The sequence below is a fragment of the Schistocerca piceifrons genome, chromosome 8 (genome assembly GCF_021461385.2).
Source record: "Schistocerca piceifrons isolate TAMUIC-IGC-003096 chromosome 8, iqSchPice1.1, whole genome shotgun sequence".
Lineage (NCBI taxonomy): Eukaryota > Metazoa > Arthropoda > Insecta > Orthoptera > Acrididae > Schistocerca > Schistocerca piceifrons.
The window spans coordinates 407,433,214-407,454,056 of NC_060145.1; the positions used below are offsets into that span (position 1 = coordinate 407,433,214).

Genomic DNA, 20,843 nt, shown 5'->3' on the forward strand with positions numbered 1-20,843 from the left:
CTATGAGTTTCTATTTTTTTCATACCGCGAAACATGTTAAATAAATATCTTAAGTGCGTAGCACAAGGAAGTGTTGCCACCTTTGAGAAATTATTTATTTCTGAACTTTAATAGAGGATATGGCTTTGTAATCGAGGTTTGTGCACAACAATGTGAGCATTGATAATATCATAATAAAATAATGCTAGTGTTTTTTTCACGACTGAAGTACAAAACGCGTCACTCGTCACGACTCTCAATTTGGGGATTGCTCGGATCATTGGGGAAATGAAACCATTTATGTCAAAAGATATACTATTATCAAGTGCAGATCAGCTTCATAGTGTATGAAGAGAAAACTCAATAAATTATGCCCTTCGAGCTCCCAGAACAGTTTTGGATGAAGGTCTTTCTGCCAACATTAGCGAATTATGTCGCAGTGAGAGCAAGCTGTGTTGTGAAACTAAAGCTTGAGGTTCAGGCATGTCATTAAATAGGAATATCGTATTCATGTAAAACAGATTACATAAATTATTCTCAGTGTTAAACGATATGTAGGTGTCAAACTTTGTTCTACGCCCAATACGTAGCGTCGCTGTGGGGTCAAATTCCGACTTTTCTCACGCAGTGCTGGAACTACAGATTTGATTTGTTCTTCGTACCTTACATTCGTACGAGTAGAGATGACTCGCGTCTTTACTGTAAGTCGCCTCCTCGAAGAGTTGTAAGTAGCGCCCACTGTTGAATTACTGCATAACACAATTTCCATAACAGCGCAACGTGACATTCAGATAGCAACTACAGTGCACCCGGTTTTGTTATCTATAATTTGTAAAGTTGGCAGTAATCTGAAACAAAAGACTACTTGCGCGATTAAGACTTGCATTCTACGCAGAACTTCTTTGCGGGCACAATTAAGAAAACTAAGTCTGAAGAAATGCATTTTGTTACTTCAGCTTGTTCGCATCAAGCACACCAGTGTATCTTACTGATCTTCGTCGTGCTAATAATTTGCTCAGCTGTTAGAAGTGTCTAGTTGATATTGTATCGTGAACATTCTGTAACCACTTGCTCACGTATTAAAATTCGAGTGCAAAATTGATGTTCTGTGATTTGGCTATTATATCCTCGTATCGCTAGTTCTTAAGTTTTGAGTCACGCGGAAATCGGACACTTACTTGCCATATGTCCCATGTTATTAGGTGTTAATCTTTACGTTACCGGCGAATCGATTACTATATGATTTACAATTTCTACTACTACTATTGTGGCAGTTTTGGTATGTAATGAAAATAATTTGCAATACACGAACTGAAATAAATTTACTCTTAATTATTGTATCAACATACAACCTGATTCTTCGGAAAGCGCCAAATCGTGAACGCAGAAACCTTTATTCACTAATAAGGAAATTGAATATAATGTGCAGTAAACTGTAAAATTCAAAAGTTAGATTTCATTTTAGAATCCCGAGAGAATTTTGTCTCGCAAGTGTACCATACTGTATCAGAATACAGGCCTACTCTGCTAGTACTGTTCTTTAATGGTATTCATTAAACATAAGAAAATCATTCAGAAGAACTGTAATTCACATTGCTTGACTATGAACTATGGATATAATTGTCAAGAGTGCAAACTGAGGTTCCATATTGTAATACAAAGATCTGTGCATTCCTGTCTGGCATGAGCTTAGGAAGTCAGTCAGAATACTAGAAATTAAAAACATACATACTTTATTTGCCACTTCTACCAGAGATTATCTAGATTGTATGAGGGCTTGTACCTGTGAATTGTGTGACAATTAACATTACAGAACATAAGTGTAGGTGTTGGAGGCTAACATTACAACATGCATCGGAACAGAGAGAGCATTGAGGCCCTGCTGGCAGAGACAGAACAGTGGCCATAGGAGACATGGCCAACACGCTGGCAATCATAAGAAACTCCATGGATGTACTAGATTTTCCCAAAGTTTAATTTATAAGGGAGTTTTCAACCAAACCAAAGATTGATTTGCATGTGAAAAATTCTTAATTTCTCTCCAAATCAAGTAAGTACACATACACCTGTGTTTTGATTGCCTTATTACTGTTTCGCAATGCGAGTACTATATTGCTGATGACCACATGATGCATTCCTGTGAATATGTAATACTGTTGTAAGTCTGTAAAATGAATTTTCTTATAGTAGATGATCTGTTATAAATTTTGTGGTTTTTTGTTTAAAGATCAATGTGAAAGAAAAAATTTTAACAGTGTTGCATTTTCGTGAGTAATTTTTATGCTCGCAGCTCTAAAGGTTACTTAAGGAAACCATGTTTAACCTTCTGGTTACGTTTGATGGCTCTTTGTGATCTAGTACCAGCATAAACTACACTAAAACGTATTTTGTCAAGAAATATTATTAGCGTCCACTGCATCTGAATAACTTGTCTTTATATCACACTATCAAGAGAGTCGAGTTTCTGGATGAAGGTAACAAGATAGGTTTACAGGAATATAGACTTCAGATAGAGTAGGCTGTATACTACAAGTTGTGCTGGAGTGTCGTCCAAGTTTGGTTCCGATCCTAAACTGTGGCTCCGGCAGGGAGAAATAAACACCCATAATACCATTTTGATGTAATTCTCACACCCAGTATGATTCAACTGGCAATTATTTTGCACCACATATTTCTTATTTGTCAAACATTGACAGTAGCCAACAACACTACATCCATCGGAATTGTTCTTAAGTTTCCTGAAGGAGTCCACCTTCTTATGGTTGCAAACATGAATTACTTGCCTTGTACATTATTCTGATTTTAATTATTTGGAAAATGTATGACTGGCTCATCAAGTAATACAGCACTTAGTTTTTTCCTGTTTCTAATCATTTTCATTTTGCCCTGCCCAAAGAGATTTCTTCAACCAAACACTAAAAAACTAAAGTATTTCTTCCTCTATTTGTGTTGAGCTACTGTTCCACAGAGAATGAAGCTATTGTACTTTTGAAATATCTTGAGCCTTATTTTACTTAGTAGTGAGAGATTTCAAGATGTGGTATGTTTTGGTGCATTCATGATTTGCTATTTAACTTCCATCTCCACTATTTGTTTTGTCACTTAAATGAGCTGTCCAAGAACTGGAAATTCATTACTCATGGTAAGAACAATTGCAAATGTTCTCATAACACACTGAGCACATACTTTCCATCAATAGACATTTTAACAAGTTTCATGTGCTGGCCATTTTTGCAAAAGCTGTATATAAATTACATTAGTTCATAAGAAAAATTCTTTTTGCATGTTGCACATTAAGTTCTTCTTTTATGTTGTGTACCCAGAGTTTTGCCTTAGTTACAAAGCGTCTTCGCTGGGCGTCCAGAAATACTACACAATTTTTTTGTTTGCACATGTAGGTTATAGATTTAAAATGGTACATTGAGGATTTCATAATATAATCAATTAGATGTGGATCTATGTATTTTTCTATTTTATTATGAAAATCTCAATGAACTGTTTTAAACCTATACCCCCCCCCCCCCCGCCCTGTCCAAAACAATGGACCTTGCCATTGATGGGCAGGCTTGTGTGCCTTGGTGATACAGATAGCCACACCATTGATGCAACCACAGTGGAGGGGTACATATTGAGAGGTTAGAGAAACATGGTTCCTGAGGAGGGGTAGGGTAATGGTGTGTGCTACCCACTAAAAACTGACTTTTGTAAATAGACTTATGTTGTGTGGAATTTTATAAACTCCATATCAGCGAATCTGTGTGCAGATTTTGCTAGTGGAACAAAACTGTAAATATCTACACTGGGTAAGCAAGGGTGATCATGGCAGTAGCTGCTCTGTTGTACAGTTAATGAATCAAACTAGAACTTGGTTATGGTATTAGTGATACAAGGAGCTCAAACTTGGCATACTCAGTGTCAAGCAAGACAACAAATCTGTTGTCACGGATGTTCTACAGCTTTATATGAAAATAAACATTCAACTAACAGTTCTCGAGTTCTATAATATAAGCTTACCTGTCATGGATGCTCAGATTGTTTGTCACAATGTTTTCTTCACCAATACACATTGCTGTGTGTCTGCATGTAAAATGTGAATGTAATGCACAAGTGATCATCAAGCACTGTTACCGCCTGGTTTCTATGTCAAGTGTGACATTGCTTGCAAGCATATATAAGGTAAAGGTTTCACAATACATATTTAAGGTAAAAGTTTCACAATATATAACAAGAAACAAAACACATACTTTCTGTCCAACCATAATATAGTCATTGTGGGTTAAACATTTACAATTCAAACAATAAAACATATTTATTAAATTTTTTTTACAATATTATAGTGTAAATATATCTATACATTTCTGATTCTTACAGTCATTTTAAAATTAACATCGTAGATTTACATTCATAAGACATCTGCAATGGGGACGATGAAGGGTGGAAAATTATTCTGACATTTGGCTCTCACGTGCACCAGAGTCTTTATCAATACAGCATGCATAACTCTGGAAATAAAAAAGCCAAGTCAAAAGTTACCAGCATATTCCATCGTGCAGAAAAATCATGCAAAACTGAGTTACATGCATCAGCCAAACTACATCAAAGTCTGGTGTGTAAAATTTACTTCTTGAACTATAGAAGAATTACACATACTTATTCAGCAAACTAATTCCAGTTATTCATAAAATGGTTAGGACAGCAGATAAAAGAAAACAGGAAAGACAACTGAAGGTGTTAAAGACAGGCTTCCACTGGATACATATTAGAAGATGTGATCTCTTGACAATGATGATGATTATTGGTTTTTGGGGCACTCAACTGTGCAGTCATCAGCACCCGCTCTTGACAATGAAAATTAGGAGGAGATCCTGGAGGTATTTGGAGTAGCAAGTAAAATCCAAAAGTTCCTTTACATTGTGATGTTAGCCTCTATCTTGGTTAGGAGAAATCCAATGTTACTCGTTAATTGGCATTTTAATGTGAATCTTTTTCATGTAAGGGAAGTGAGAAATGTTAAATCTGACAAACAAGCAGTAAAAAATAACGTTATAAACCAATGAAAAATCTGTTACATAATGAAGCTTTTGATTAATCTGCTTAGTGCTTCTTGTTGAGACATGTGTTAGTAAAAAAAATACAGTTTTATGAATATTTTAATCAAGGATGTCCTGATGTTTAGAAGATACTGTTTTGTCCACAATCCATTTCCCAGAGAACATACAACATGGCAGCTAGAAATGTACAGGCTAATTGTTATCAATTATTTCTAAAGCATAATGTGAGTTAACTTCAAAATCACAAATGATGGAAGCAAAATGATTTTGGCAAAGCTACAATAAAACTTGCTGGCAATCTGGCACAAAGTAAAGGAAAAACCCTCTTAATTTTACTGTAGGCCTATTGTAAATTTATTAAACATTATTAGTTTTTAAGGGGGGTACTTCTTTGTGAGACGAAAGAAGCTGCACAACAGGGCTATATTTTTCTTTGAGGAACCTACACCTTTTAGTGCTATGAAAATGGCCAATTGCAAAGAAACCAAAAGTAGGCATAAACCATTTATTAAAAAGTTTCATTTTAATTTCTTCGTCACTACTTTTCTTATTTAATTCTTCTTTGGAATTACTGAAGTTCTAACACCCAAGAACACTGAGCAATATTAATCGTGTAGAGGATACAGCTTAAGTGCTGCTTCACAATAAACTTGTTATCTAAGACCTTCTGAAACCATCATAGCTTAGACATTTTTCCTTTGTCATAGAGCATATTCCACTAGGATATTCTCATTAAGTGGGATTTCTTCACTGTTTTCATTTTATAAGGCTGACATTATAATTCTGTATAAAAATAACAAAGTGTAGGTTTTTATAATCTGGGCAATGCTGCACATATGATAAATGTGATGCAATACCACATTGTGCCCTTTTCTCTTAATATGGCACAAGTTGATCTTTAAATGTAGAAGATGAATGTCAATAAAATAAACTTACATCCTGACTAACAAAAAATATTCAGTTTTGTCTTACAGTACTAAAAATTTATTCTATTATACTTGCAAGCTCAATGCTTCCATCATCTGTAATATATGTGTGACAATTTTGGACATCATTGTGGAGCCTTTTCTTAAACAAGCAAACATATATATCTGGGAAAGCATTACTGTTCATAAAAAGTTGTCTGCAAATGTTTCACATAAATATGCGAATGTTTCACATAAGTAACATTGAATGTCTGAGGTTTCTGAGATGCTGATCTGTTATGAAATATTTTAACTGATGTTATAATGAAAACTGGTAGGAATACCTCCTTGTGCAGTACTAACATGTTTGCTTGCAGTTAACTCGCATGGAATTAAAACCATGTCTTCCATTATTTACACCAATACCTGAAATTTTACTTTGGTACCTTCTCACAGAACAGGGACTTATTATTTACTGTTCTTGATCAGCCTGCACTAAATTGAAATTAATCTCAAGACAAAATGTGTATTTAGAAGCTTTTTCAATAATTTTCATAAGTTTCTGAATCTACACCTTCCAGTGATCTGTCCTATGCTTAAAGCTGCTTTAAAAGCTTGTAAATGAGCTATACAGAGCTATAATGATCAGCATCTCAGGCAAGCAATCAATCATTACTGCAGCCTGACAAAAGACAAACAGTAAGAGTACCAACATGAACATTTCAATTGCCCCATCATACAGTTTCTACTGTTTCTATGTTGAACTGAATAACCTGATGAAATTAATTCACATCAACATGACAATAGATGTAGTACTGTTAAATGTCTCTCAGATTTTTAGAGATATAACAGAAGTGTTCAGCCACAGTATTTGTAAAAACTACATTCATAAAAGCAGAAGTTTCCAATAATATTCACTGGCCTGAATATAATACCCATTTACTTTTCAGCAGAAGAACTGATACACAACTAAGTGACAGCCATATTGCATCAGTACATGATGGTCTAAGTACTTCTGTTTGTGAGGTTGAGATAAGTAGCAATAAACTTAATTTACTTGCACCCTTAGTTCAATTATCCTCAACTGTGCTGAGGAAGTGGGCAAGTTCATAATGTGTATCAAAATCATTAACTGAAACTAAGTATGTTCAGAAAGAGGCGCAAAATCTAATTTTGTACAACTTATCTGCCATTTGTCTACTTGCAAACTATTATGCATATGGAACCTTGTGGCATGATAATTTTGTATTTCAAATACATCTTTATCAAAATTTCTCTTGGGATATTGCACACATTTTATGAGTAAGACTTCTATTTTTATACAAAATAGCTCAGCACAAAGTCCTTTTGTTATATGTGCCATCTGAGTATAAACTTTCATGCATTTACCACTATTCATCTTTATACATAATGACTTTGAGATCAACAATCATATAATTTGTGGAGTATTGTGAATGATACAGTTGCTCGATATAAGAGACAGTAAGATTGGTGGAAATGTTTAGTATAGGCACGATGTCCAAATGTTTCATTTATGATGGTAACAGGCATACTTGTTGAAATTCAACTTTTGTGTCCAAGCAGATTTATATGTGCAGTAAAACTTTAAAGAGTTCATTTATTCAATGAAATTTCTAGAATTTGAACAGACTAAATTGTTCAAAGCTGCTACAGAAAATTTAGTTGTCAAAAGATAATGTGCTCATTGGCACAAAAGTATGCTGATACATTATCACAAAATGAATTGAAAGACAAGAGACACATATGACAGTCAAGCAATGGAGATTCATTACTTGTGATGAAGTAGGGCTCTCTTTGTTTCGTCCAACAATAATTTATACCATACAATCATTAGAATTCACAAAATAACTGTGCTTAATATACTACAGATCACACTGTACAGAGAAATGACAAATTCTGATGCCACTGTTTAGCTGTACATGTCCCAGTTTCTTGCTTTGCAACCCTAAACCTAAGTACAACCCATTCCTCCTCCTCACATTTTATTTAGTTACACTGGAAATTCATCTTTTAATCTGCATTCATCTTATACTCTGAAACTTGCCAATGGACAGTTTTATTTTACCACAAATGATGGGAACAGCCTCAATCTGATATGATGCAGCACTCCACATTTCTAGTTTCTGACCCAACAATTTATATTTAGATAATTCTCACATTAATGTGTTCATACTTTGCCAGTCTTTAGATTTTTATTGAAGGAATCATCTCCATTCCATTTTTAGTGTGTTTGGGAATTCTGTCAGTCTGACTGATCATTTTTCTTGCCAGGACTATGCTACTTGTGTATAGTTTATGCTGATCGTATCTGCGTCTCTCTTCTCAAACTACAAACTTCTGCTTTTACTGTACCAGTATTGTTACACTGAAACATTTACAGATAAAAATGGTGGGGCAGTGCTGTGTTTGTATAACAACTATGTCTCAACAAGTACAATAAACTATTTGATTTAAATAGTCAACGTAAGACATGTAGCCAAAATATCACTACACAGTTTCACATAAATTACTCTTTGTATACAAAGATAGCAATAATTATCAGAAATTCAGTTCTCCCAGACTGAGGTGTAACTGTACCCTGTATCTCCACAACTACAAATACATAACAGAAAATTCTGACCAAGTAAGAAAATTACATTGTTCTTTATATATAATATATGGGTGTATCACCACCTTTGCCAGTCTTGAATATTAAGCAAAATTACAGTCATTAAAATCTTGTAAATCAAGTGAGTCATCTTACAGAAATTTTACTGAGGACGTGTTTTGGAGTATTATAAGAAAGTGCATAATTACTTCATTCTCAGCAATAAAATTATTCAATTGGATGTCAGGCAAAAGTCCAGAAGCAGCTGAATAAGCATGCAACATGCACAAACAAATTGTACGACACCTAGTCCCATGACATTTTTTAAATATGTCACACCTATCACAATTTGTTGGAATAGTACAGCCCAGTTTCATCATTAAGTAAATTAAAGTGCCCACCCGTTAAAGGTGACTGACCAATTTGATATGTCTACACAAGGAATGCTAGTTCAGATTTGTACCACAGTTGACTGGTGCAAATAAATGGGGTGTAGGAGGGAATCTCACTTGGGGGGACGCTGCCTGGCACGGGAGCGAGCCAGGCTGCTAGCGTCGCTCAGCGTATACGTCTCAGGCTCGAACACAGGGGGATACTCTAGACCAGGGTAGTCAGGAGTGGGAGAGGGGGGCACACGGCGGCCCGGCTTTTTGCCAAGCATCGAGATCCCCATTGTAGGCTGAAAAAACAATAAAAACATAAAACATAAAATTTGTGTGTAAAAAAAAAGAAAATGGTATATGCATCTCATATACATCTGTACATAAAGGATACTTTATAAAGCTCTAATAAAGACAGCCCTTGTGACAGAGTTGTGTGTTGTCACACATGGCAGCTTGCAGAAAGGATAGAGCAAGAAAGAAAAATGCACACAGAAACATGTCACTAGGAAGAGGATAAATGACAGAGAAAACCTGCATTCAAATGCAAGCTAGCTGCAAGAGCGAAACTGGTAGATGAACTCTGACCAAAAGACATTTTAGAGCATCACAAACTGACACAAATTGTATTAAAAAAAGAGTGATGAAAAACATCCAAGAATGACTTACGTAACCTTATACATTTATAATACAATTTAGAAAAGTATTGTGACACTCTTAGCATACAGTTATTATAGTTACAGTTTCAATAAAGTTCTTAAATGATGGCAATCTGAAAAATGTTGTTGTACATACACAATGAAACAATGCCTATTTAAAAATTGTTGAAAGAGAACATTATTGTACATGAAAAAAAGATATTCACTGTTTTTTAATTACAAGAAATGTTTCTTTTTTCTTGTGATATACTCTGTAAATGTGCATTTAGTAAGTTTTGGTTACAGTCAATTCTTTTTTTTGAAACACACAACCTGTATTTTTCATGGTAAAAGGTAATAGCTTCCAAGCCAGACAATGTACATTGCAAACACTAGGTCAAGGTGTGATATGTCTAATAAAGGAATACGAATAAATCTTTTAACACATTTGATAGGGAGGAAGCTCAAACTTTAAGCTTTTGGAACACACATTTCGTATATAAATTTACCTAATATAACTTCGAACTGTTTAACTAGATGTTGTTAGCTGAAACTGTAGTGAAAAAACAAGTAGATGCACAGCAAGAACAACATGCTATAAAAGTGTGAAATTCATCAGAGAACAATTTATCATAACATTAATTTTGTACTCCAACATATATGGCTAATAAACCTTTAGTGGAATGTTTAGAGAAACTGAATTAAGGGAAGTACTGTGAAATCGGCACTGCAACATGGTAATATTGCAGCTTGATAATATATAATGTACTGCCAAATTTCAGCCCCATGACTAACATCTCTGGCACATAAATCTGGTACACTAATTCTCTTGATCCTAAGCTTACTTCCTTCACAAACTGTAATTATTGGACCTCTGTAAAAAATATGTTGTTGAGCCTTCACTTTATCTCAAAGAAGCTTTAATCTTATTTCTACCTCAAGAACATCATTCCTCTAGATTATATTGTAGAAGATTTGAAAATATAATTAACAACAAAACTCCACTGCTAACTGATAAATATGGCCAAGACATTATGTGGCAAACAACTTGCACAAACACTGAGTACCAAGGAATGTGGCATTGTTCATATATTTATAGTTATAGTACCACATGCCAATCAAACAGAAGAAGAGGATGCATTGCAATGTCAGGTAGGAAACTTATGCCTTGCAAATCAAATGAAGAATGTATCTCTTCCAATTATTACATAGTTAAAGTGCTATGTACAAATATCCTTCATGAACTCTATTAATCAAACATAACACAACCAGTGCCAGAAGATTAACACATACTTTTTATTCAAAAAGTCATGACACATGTTTATTTGTGGGGACAGAATTTTCTACCATGTATTACGGCAACAAATCAATTTCCAGAAGAGCATGTTTTTGCACCTCAGTGTCATCACTATGTACCAAACGCAAAGAAGCACTAAACGGAAACTATATATATGTGGAAGGATGGCTGAGGAATGTGGGACATACAAATACAGAACATTGTTTTTGAATCTATTATCTAAATATAAGTTAAAATACTCCCAACATTTATTTTAATTAACAATACTGTGTTAAGCAGACATGGAAACTAACCTCCTCACAGAAACCAACAACTAGCTTCCTTCCTTAATTTTCAACTGTCTGTTTTGCTCCCAAATGACAATGACTTGCAGCAGCTTCTTTGTTTAAAAAACAAGACCTTTACATTACCTACTTGCCCCCATCCCTCTACTTTAACACCATGAACAGTTTAATGACTTACATGAAATCAGTAGACTTCAAACAGCAACAAAAAGCTTTTGAACCCAACTGAAATTGAATGTAATAAATTCAATGAAGTTACAAGTTTCAGAAGGTCACTTTTGTGGTTCAGAACCACCTCTAGCTGACTTTCCACTGGTGCTGCCCATACCTCCACCATGTACAGCACCTTTGATGAGACGGTGCCAGCGCACACGAGAACTCTTGACTCGTTCGGCTAGCCGACAGCAAAAGGCCATCAGCAACCGACTCACCTTTCCTGGATCTGGCACTGCTGCTGTTGCTGAAGAAAGAGGGGGGCTGATATCTGCAACACGCCGCCGCTGTTCCGGTGTCTTTTCACCTAAGTGCATCTCAAAGCCTGGCGCAAGGGTGGATGCAGCTGCCACTGCTGCTGGTGGCGGCTGGTACTGTGCCGCAGGCTTCAAAGGAGGTCTTGGCTGTGACTTGCCAACACTACTTTCACTTCCTCCTTGTCTCATTGATGTTAGTCGAATTCTCTCAGAATGGCCATTTCTGAAAACAAAATACCACATTTTATTTTTATGTAGCAATGCTACTAAACATCTCCATATACTCAAATGTGTAGCTTCTTTGCAGACAGGATTTACAATAGCATTATTACAACAAACAATGATGATCAACACACATTATGGCACATAAATAACATTGGGAATTACTGTGAATGTTTCTAAAGCCATTTTAGTTCTATAAAACTGAATATGACATGGTACATATAGTGAATGAGTCCATCAAAAAATTCCAAGCAATTACATTCCAACAACCTTTACATCTTAGTACTCTTTCATCAGATTGTAAGTGAAGTGCAGTGATTGGCCTGAGTTAAATAAAACTATAATTAGTGTAACATATAATTTATTTACAAACATAAACGTATCCAGCACTGTTACAAGAAAAATTTCCATCCTATTGAGTTTTGCGATTTATTAAACAGCAGGTGGGAGATAGTCTATGCTAAATGTCCACCACTGGTAAAATGAACAAAAAAGTACATAACATACAAAAAAACCCACAGTATTACAACAATGAATATTGTGAAGTATTTTCTGAAGTTTGATGATACTATGAAATAAAATGTCAACAATCAAAATTTTCTGCCACTGTCTCAGGTACTTCAGTATCCATTAACACACCTCCCCTTCAAACTGTTTCAGCTTGGTGGTGACAAACTGTAGACTCTTTCCAATATTAGGGTGCACTTCTTTTCAAACAACAATTTGGAATCAACAGTGGCAAACTACATGAAGCAGGGTAATTCGCCAGAGGTTTCTAATTATCTTTGGTAGCTCCTTATACAGGCATGACAGGATAGAACTGAAGGTACTAACAATCCTACAGTTAAATGGACTCAAGAACGTAATAGCAAGGAACTGAGGACTTGGCCACTGCAAAAGTTCACTCTGACTTGCTCTTCTAAATGCAGTGTTTCAGATTCCAAAAGGGGCCACAAATTTTGTAAGGCTAGGATATCACTGGCATTAACATAACTCTTCAGAATGAAATTTTCACTCTGCAGCTAAGTGTATGCTGATATGAAACTAACTGGCAGATTAAAATTGTATGCCAGATTGAGACTCTAACTCGGGACCTTTGTCTTTCCTGGGCAAGGGCTCTGTTAACAGAGCTATTTAAGCATGACTAATAACCCGTCCTCAGGGTTTTACTTCCGCCAGTAACTCGTCTCCTACATCCCAAACTTCACAGAAGTTCCAAATCAGTGCACACACTGCTGCAGAGCAAACATTTCATTCTGGAAACATCCCCCAAGGCTGTGGCTAAGTCATGTCTCCAAATATCCTTCCTTAGGGGAGTGCTAGTCCTGCAAGTTTCACTGGATAACTTCTGTGAAGTCTGGAAGGTAGGAGAGATGATATACTGTGTGACATTTGCCTGCTTTATTTCCCCTTTGATTGTCCTCGGTGTCAACATACTGCATTGCTATACTGGCCGAAAAATCGGGGGTAGAAGTTCAATACAGACTACTTTAAGTGCTGTAGCCGACAGGTGCACATTTGCGTTTCACAGTTCTTTACTTTCACTGTTCACAACCCCCCTCCCCCCAAAATACACAGTTATATGGCAAGTCCACTACTGGTTAACTTTGATAAGTCTCATTAATAGGTTGTGAGCAAACATCAACATACTGATACAATAGTTTACTGTTGGATAGCTACATCATTTAAAGTAGTGTTCAACTTCCACCACCCCCATTTTTCAGCCAGTATAGCAACGCAGTACGTCGACACCGAGGACAATCAACAAGGAAACAAAGCAGGCGAACGTCACATATGGTGCCAGTGAGGACTATTGTAACTGAGCACAATAAACAAGGATTCACTAACTTTGAACAGTGAACTCAAGAGTGTTTACAGTGCAGTGATTTTAACGAAGGAGATGCAACAGCCAATCAGTGCTTGGGTTTCATGGCCACAGTAGGAAAGTAGCCAATCAGCGAGAGGGTTCTATGGAAGCAGCCAATCAGTACAGCCGACTGGAATAAACAAGACGCCTCACCGAGAAAATTACAACTTGCAGCAGCTGTACAGATGGCAATCAAGATGCCGCAGCGGGTGAGTGAATAAGAACAACATAATTTCATAGCAAAAGCGGTTTTATATTAAGTGATACATAATGAGCGGCCTTAACGAAGATAACAGTGTGATGGAGGAGAATAGACAACAGGGAAGTGATGTGAAAATTGATAACAAAGCTGTGGAGGTTAAGTTTTTAAATGAACAGAAACACTTAATGGGGACTGGTTCTGTAGATGATAGTGGTTATAATTCAGACATGAATGTAACTTTGAATGATGGGGACAAAAGTCGTATTGTAGATGGAATGATAAAAGTGTCATCTACACTGTATGGTGAGGTGAGCGAAATGGATGAAAACAGTACTGAAGTGGATGAAATCATTAAGGTTAAGAGGGAGGAACCTAGTAGTGAAAGTCAGCAAAGACAAAAGTTTATGGCAGATGGAAAAGTGGAATAGATGTTAAGGCAAATTATGAGTAGTCTGAGTAGTATGTGTACGAAAGAAGACAGTAGTGTTAGAACTGATATGACTAGCTTAAAGGATGAGCTGAAGAAAGAAATTAAAGAAGAAATTAAGGTAGCCAACTCTCAATTTTTCAGAATTAAATAAGAAGGTGGAGGTTATAGTTAAAGACTGTGAAGAAAAGATAACAAAGGTAGCACATAATACTAATGAGAAATTAATGAGTAGTAAATGTGTAGAAGAGAGAAAGAAGCCTTGTGATGACTATAGTAGGAAGGTGGAGGCTTTTGAGAAATAGTGTAAAGATAAAGTCAAAGCTGCCAGGAAATTTTGTGCTGAAAATAGGGTTAAACTTGAGAACTAAATTGATCAGATTACAAATGATTTAGAAACAGAGGTAGAAATCAAGTGTGCAGTAGTGGTAGAGGAAAAACTAGTAAAAGTAAATAAAAATGAAGATTCAAAATTGGCTGAAAAAAGCATAAGAGTATGTAGTGTCCCAAAGAAGTTCTTCATTTGTTGGTTGTAAGAAATTTAATAATTTTGAACCATATGAGGGAGTGCATACACTGGAGTTCATTAGATAATTTAATGATTTGCCGTCATTTGTGGGAGGTCTATGGATGGGCATCTCAGGTAGCTGATAGCTGTACTTTGTGTCAAAGCTTTGAGGAAGCATTTTTAGATGAATATTGGTCCAAAGTGAAGCAGCACAGAATTTTAAGTGAATTTTTGGGAGGGGAGAGATCTGACTCTAGGAAGGGTACTGTGAAAGGTTTCTGTCAGCTTTGGATAAACGAACTGAAATATTTGGACAAAGAGCTAGGTAGCAAATCAATAATTATGGGTTTAGAAACTAAGTTGCTTCAGAAAGTTAGAGAACTGTTTGTACCTGCCTCCAGGCGTAATATTACTGATTTCTTGAATTATGTTGTTAAAGTGGAGAGGGTGAAGCCCTCAATGGAAGATCGTAGGAGGAATTTTGATGACAATAATCAATCACGAAGAGAATTTCAGGTAAATAGGACGAACAGGATTAATTGCAGTAGAAATTCAAGGAATGGTTGAATGGAGGATAGCCAGAAGGGCACGGAAATGGTAGGAGAAATTAGAGTAAAAGTAACGGAGGAGATGATTTTAATTCTGGACCCAACCACTTAAACTAGATAATGCTCCAGTTTTAGCTCACACTAGAGCAGGGAGTGATGGAGAGCCACTTGTATATAAATGTGCTGTAATCACAGGTAATGGTAATGTAAATGATAGTAGTAAGACGAGTCTAATTCTAGTGAGATGTCTAATGATGGTGTGGGTAGCAATGTTCATCCTGTAAAAAGGGAGGGCGAAATTACTATAATAAAATTAAAGTGATGAAACAGAGTGCATTGCTTCGCTCAGGATGTGCAAAGTGTCAAAATGGACGATAATTTTTAAGGGAACATAAGGAATTCAGATGTTTTGCTTTGTGGTCTAATCCTGGAAACAAGGATCAACTAATTAGCCATGTATGGGAGGACAATGAAAGTGACAGTGGGTCTGGTTTGGACAGTAGTGGTAATGATGATAGCAGTGACAAATCCAGTAGTGAGGATGAGGTATTTGAATTTATAATTGATAATGATGGCAATGTGCTAAATAAAGAAAGAATAGAGGAGGATAATATTAGCCCCAATGAAGAAATAGAGTTTGAGAGTGGTAATGAGGAAGAGAATTGCTTGTACCTGCCCTTAGGAGTAATACTGGTGATTTCTTAAATTATGTTGATAAAGTGGAGAGGGTGAAGCCCTCAGTGGAAGATCGTAGGAGGAATTTTGATGACAATAATCAATCAGGGATAAGCAACATAACTATTCAGACAAAGTGGTTAGACACGACATTTCTAAATACACATGCACCTACAGAAGATAAGGATGATAACACGAAGGAAGAATTCTACAGCCAACTGGAACAAAAGTACAACTCTGTAAGTAGGCACAATGTGAAAATAGTGTTAGGAGATTTTAATGCCAAAGTACGAAAGGAAGAAATCTACAAGCCAACCATCGGCAATTTTAGCTTACACGAGGAAAGTTCAGATAATGGGGTTCGACTTATAAACTTTGCAATGACAAATGGTTTCACTATAAGCAGCACAAAATTTTAACATAAACACATTCATTTAGGAACATGGATATCACCAGATGGAAAGGTAGTCAATCAAATAGATCATGTAGCTATCCAGAAACTATTCTAAAACAGTATTAAAGGTGTTAGAAACTTTAGGGGAGCGGATTGTGACATAGACCACATGTTAATCATATCAAAAATGAAAGTGAAACTCAAAAGGAAAATAAACAGAAATAGAGGAGAAATTACAAGATATAACATATGAAACCTGGCGAAAGTAAATATAAAAGAAAATTTTACAAAAGAAATTGAGAGCAATCTAACAAAACCGAGACTGACCAATACAGAACCACAGGATGTCGAAAGCAGATGGAGACACTTGAAGAGCTGTATTCAAGATGATGCTTCCAAAATCACAGGTAAAAGAAAAAGACCTAATGAAATTTGGTTTAGCACAAAGTGTCATAAAAAAGTGCTGGAAAAAAGAAATGCGAGGAATGCATGGATTAAAGAAAGGGACGATATGACATCAAAGGACAGCTACTTATAAACTCCACCAAGAAATGCAAAGAACCCTAAGACAGAAGAAAAAGGAATACTATAACAATATGGTCAGAGAAGCAGAGGATGATTTCCAAAATCAAAAGAACAAGGCAGATGTATCAAAATATATATTAAAAAAAAAAAAATCCTTAGGCAAATTCAGTAAAAGGGAACAGTTCATAAAGGAACAGTATGGGAAAATATTGACCAACAAAAGTGACATACAAAAAAAAGGAAGACATACTTTTCACAATTTCTCAACTGCAATAACCCACACTCTTACTTTAAATTGGAAGAACCTGATACAATTGATAAAGCTGATATTACCCCATCAGTAAATGAAATACAGCAAGCAATAAAGAAATTGAAGAATAACAAGGCTTGTGGCGAAGACCTGATATATGCTGAGTTATAAATGAATGGAGGCCCACAACTGGAATTAGAAATACAGATGTTAATAGAAACAATTTGGAAGACAGAAACTATTCCTGCAGATTGGAAAACTGTAATTGTGTCCTCCATATTTAAGGAGAATAATCTACTTGTTTGTGATACCTACAGAGGAATTGCCTTACTGGGTGTCACCTACAAAATCTTATCGAGCTGCCTATTACACAGGCTGATACTGATACCAATAACATTTGCAATTGATTATCATAGTATGGACCAAAAATTTTCTTATAATCTTTGTTTTCAAATACTTGTAACTGGTGCTCCTCCATTTCATTTTAACTCAATGTTACTGCTCCATATATTAAGACTGGTCTCACAATTGTGTTATATAGCTTAATTTTTGTTTTCATTGTCAGTAACCTAGACCTTAGAAGTTTATGAGTGGAGTAGTAGGCTCTGTTAGCATTTTAATTTATATTTGTTACTGATTTTGTTCGCCCATCTTTGGGCCCAGAAATCTGAACTGTTCAGCACGGGTGAGTTTATGTTTGGCAATTATGAAATACAATCGGTTGTCTCTTTCCTCTCAACATCCTTGCTCTATCGTGTATTTTGTTTTCTGATCATTTAATTTTAGATCTAGTTTGCATTCTGCTTCTACAAGCCCCAAAAATAACACTTTATGAAATGAATTAAATGCATTTAAATGAAATGAGTGATTGATTTTGACTGTGCTGATATTTACTCGGATGGTCAGAATACCCTGACTCATGCTCACTACGATACATGGTAATGGATGTTAGTATTAAGATAGTGTCTGTTATGAAATACTGTGTTTGTTTGTGTTTTATCTGCTTAAGGTCACAAAGAGGCAGACAATGGAATTCCTGGAGTACATGCTGCAAGCTGAAAAGCTGGTCATCATTGTCACGCAACTGTAAACATTGAAATCATATCACATAACATTCATAAGAGGTACTAAAAGAATATTCTCAATTGTTTGTATTAGATTGTTTTGTGCCCCTGATCCATTAAATATAAGGTCTACAGTATTAAAATTTCTCGAGGAAAGGCAAGCATTGAATGGTTACATGCTCTAACACAAGTCAATGACTTTGAATTAGACATCTAAGAGGTAACTCATACAGAGCAACCATGGTATTTGGACTGCCTAGATACAACTTTGTGGAATTATCTGGTCCTTGTAATTGCTATGAATCATCAATGAATAGTTGTATGTATATGATACATGTAACTCAAAAAATTGCAGATGGTTGACACACATTATCCAGTAGATAATCTACTATGTGCAACCAGCACAGGATGCAAACTGTTTAGATATGCTGAATACTACGTGTGGTGAATATGTACTGATAGTTGAAACTCTGTGGCAGGCTGGAACTCAGACTCTAAATTCATGTATATCAAAAACAGTCATCTTAACTATCAGGCCATCTGAACATACCTCGAAGCCCAACTTAAACTTTCATCGCCATCGTTGTTTCCACTTCCTATTTCCAAACACTACCACCAGAGTTCTCCAAATAGCAGAGGTTTCCTTTGGAATATGTGGCAACAGTGCCACTGGAATATTGGCACTGGGTGTCCTTTATCAACTCCATCGCCACACTCCCCCCTTCCCACATACCAGTGAAAAGCCTCAGGCAGTAGTTTGGAGACATAATTAACAAAGTTCCGAGTTAAATTTGGAGGCATTACCAGATAACCTAATGGTTAAAGTTGCCGCTCACAACAAGTACGAATCCTGAACTCAAGTTGCAGCCTAACAAAATTTTCAATTGTCACTACATATTAGATACATAGATTATCCTGCATGTCTAAATGGTTTACATCCCAGTCATTCCATTCATTTAATTTCAGTGCACATAATTCATTTCATAGACAGGTTATCTTAGGCATGAGATTTGTGGATTGGGCATTCAGTTATTATAATACACCACACTAAGATTGCTTTGCCTTTGAAATCAGATTTATATAGTACTGTACCTCCACCTGTTGCCACATTACAAAATTTCACATTTTCTCTCTCCTTGAGTAACACTAGTATAGAAACATACGCAGCATATGGGAGCATGCTGCTACAATGCATGTCTTCCTTAATGTTGAAAACTACTTTCAGGGAAGCATTTTCTCTATGTTCAATCACATTTGGAATGTTTCAACAGATTAATAACAGTATAAGGTAATACCACAAAACTGTACTTACACTTGTGTTTTCAGAATCAGTGTTGTCTTATCAATCATTCTTACCATAGGAAAAGGCTATTAATTTCCCACTGAACATGACATTTTAGTTTATTTCCTGACACTAACTTTCTGTTCACTGTTTTATTCATTTATTTCATCTTCAGCTGCTTAGATTAATAAAACCGTGTGGCATAAATGAAAATATCAATTACAACTTATCTACAGTTTCAAGCTATCCATTAATTTGGTTTTAGCCTTGTGCAGTTCCTCTCAATTATTTAATCAAAATTTTTCTTCATCTCCAATACAATTCTTTCTTTCTAATTATACAATTATCTTTCAAAACTTGTTTCTGTGACCCTTCTCCAGCTTGTTACTTACAAATCAGATCTGGTTATGTAACTCCATTACTTTGATTAACTTTTCTTTTTCTTTCCTATAGTCCGTTTTTCCCCATCTAACCCTGTCTTTCTCTTGACAAGGAAATAATTCAAACAGGTTAGTCTCAGTTTTGCAAACTGACGACAAGTTAAATATGGTTACATATTTAATTTAAGTCACAAGCATTTATCATCCAGAATAGTAACACATACCTGTCACGCTGGTTTGATCCATCTTCCCTGTTGTTTGGGAAGCACAGACGTGAATTGTTTGTACTTATGTTCAAAGCTAGTTGTGATGTTTGGCTACTGTTTCTTTCAGCTGGCTCAGGCGTGGCTGATAAATTCCGACTAGAAGATCCACACTGCCTACTGCTACCTGCTATATAATGAAATAAACATATAGTACACTGTGGTGGTACTTCGGTAAGGGCTTGTGTTATTTTAAAATAAAATTTTTCATACAGTATCTACGGAAAATTTTAATATGTGTGATGTATGTTACACATCTAGACTATCATTCCATACAGACAATAAGTAGATAAGAAATTTCAAATACGAGAGTACTTTCATAGATTCTTATATCTTTATGCATCCAAAATAATCATGTTCTGCAAATAAGTTGTTTGTGTTCTGCACAAATCATTACAAAATTGTTTTCAATGTCATGAATATCAGTTTAGGGAACTGATACTCTTCTCCCATCAACATCATACAACTAAGCACAAGACATTAGAAGTTTTACATACAAGCAAGGCTGAGGATTACACAAAAGGGAAATTTCTAATCATTTGTTTCAATGACTATTCTTATCACTATTATGGAAAGTACATCTGAAAATAATGAGAAGTCATCAGTTGCATGAAACTTATCACT

The 20,843-nt window shown here is 35.7% G+C and overlaps 2 protein-coding genes across 4 annotated transcripts in view; both read right to left on the reverse strand.

The window, feature by feature from the left end:
• The window catches only part of LOC124712559 (putative uncharacterized protein DDB_G0282133), a 173,341-nt gene extending 172,557 nt beyond the window's left edge, over nt 1-784 (reverse strand). The window contains exon 1 of the mRNA XM_047242870.1: nt 642-784. The gene's annotated coding sequence lies outside the window, so the exon portion shown is untranslated. The remainder of the gene's footprint in view (nt 1-641) is intronic.
• A 3,485-nt stretch (nt 785-4,269) lies between these two features.
• The window catches only part of LOC124712507 (connector enhancer of kinase suppressor of ras 2), a 119,333-nt gene continuing 102,759 nt past the window's right edge, over nt 4,270-20,843 (reverse strand). For 2 of the 3 annotated variants that reach the window (XM_047242813.1, XM_047242812.1), the window contains exons 15-17: nt 20,181-20,349; nt 11,574-11,835; nt 4,270-9,222 (exon numbers count right to left, since the gene is read on the reverse strand). In XM_047242813.1, the coding sequence (XP_047098769.1) occupies nt 9,049-9,222; nt 11,574-11,835; nt 20,181-20,349 (605 nt within the window). In that variant the 3' untranslated portion in view covers nt 4,270-9,048. The remainder of the gene's footprint in view (nt 9,223-11,573; nt 11,836-20,180; nt 20,350-20,843) is intronic. The other variant, XM_047242814.1, reaches the window with a different exon arrangement.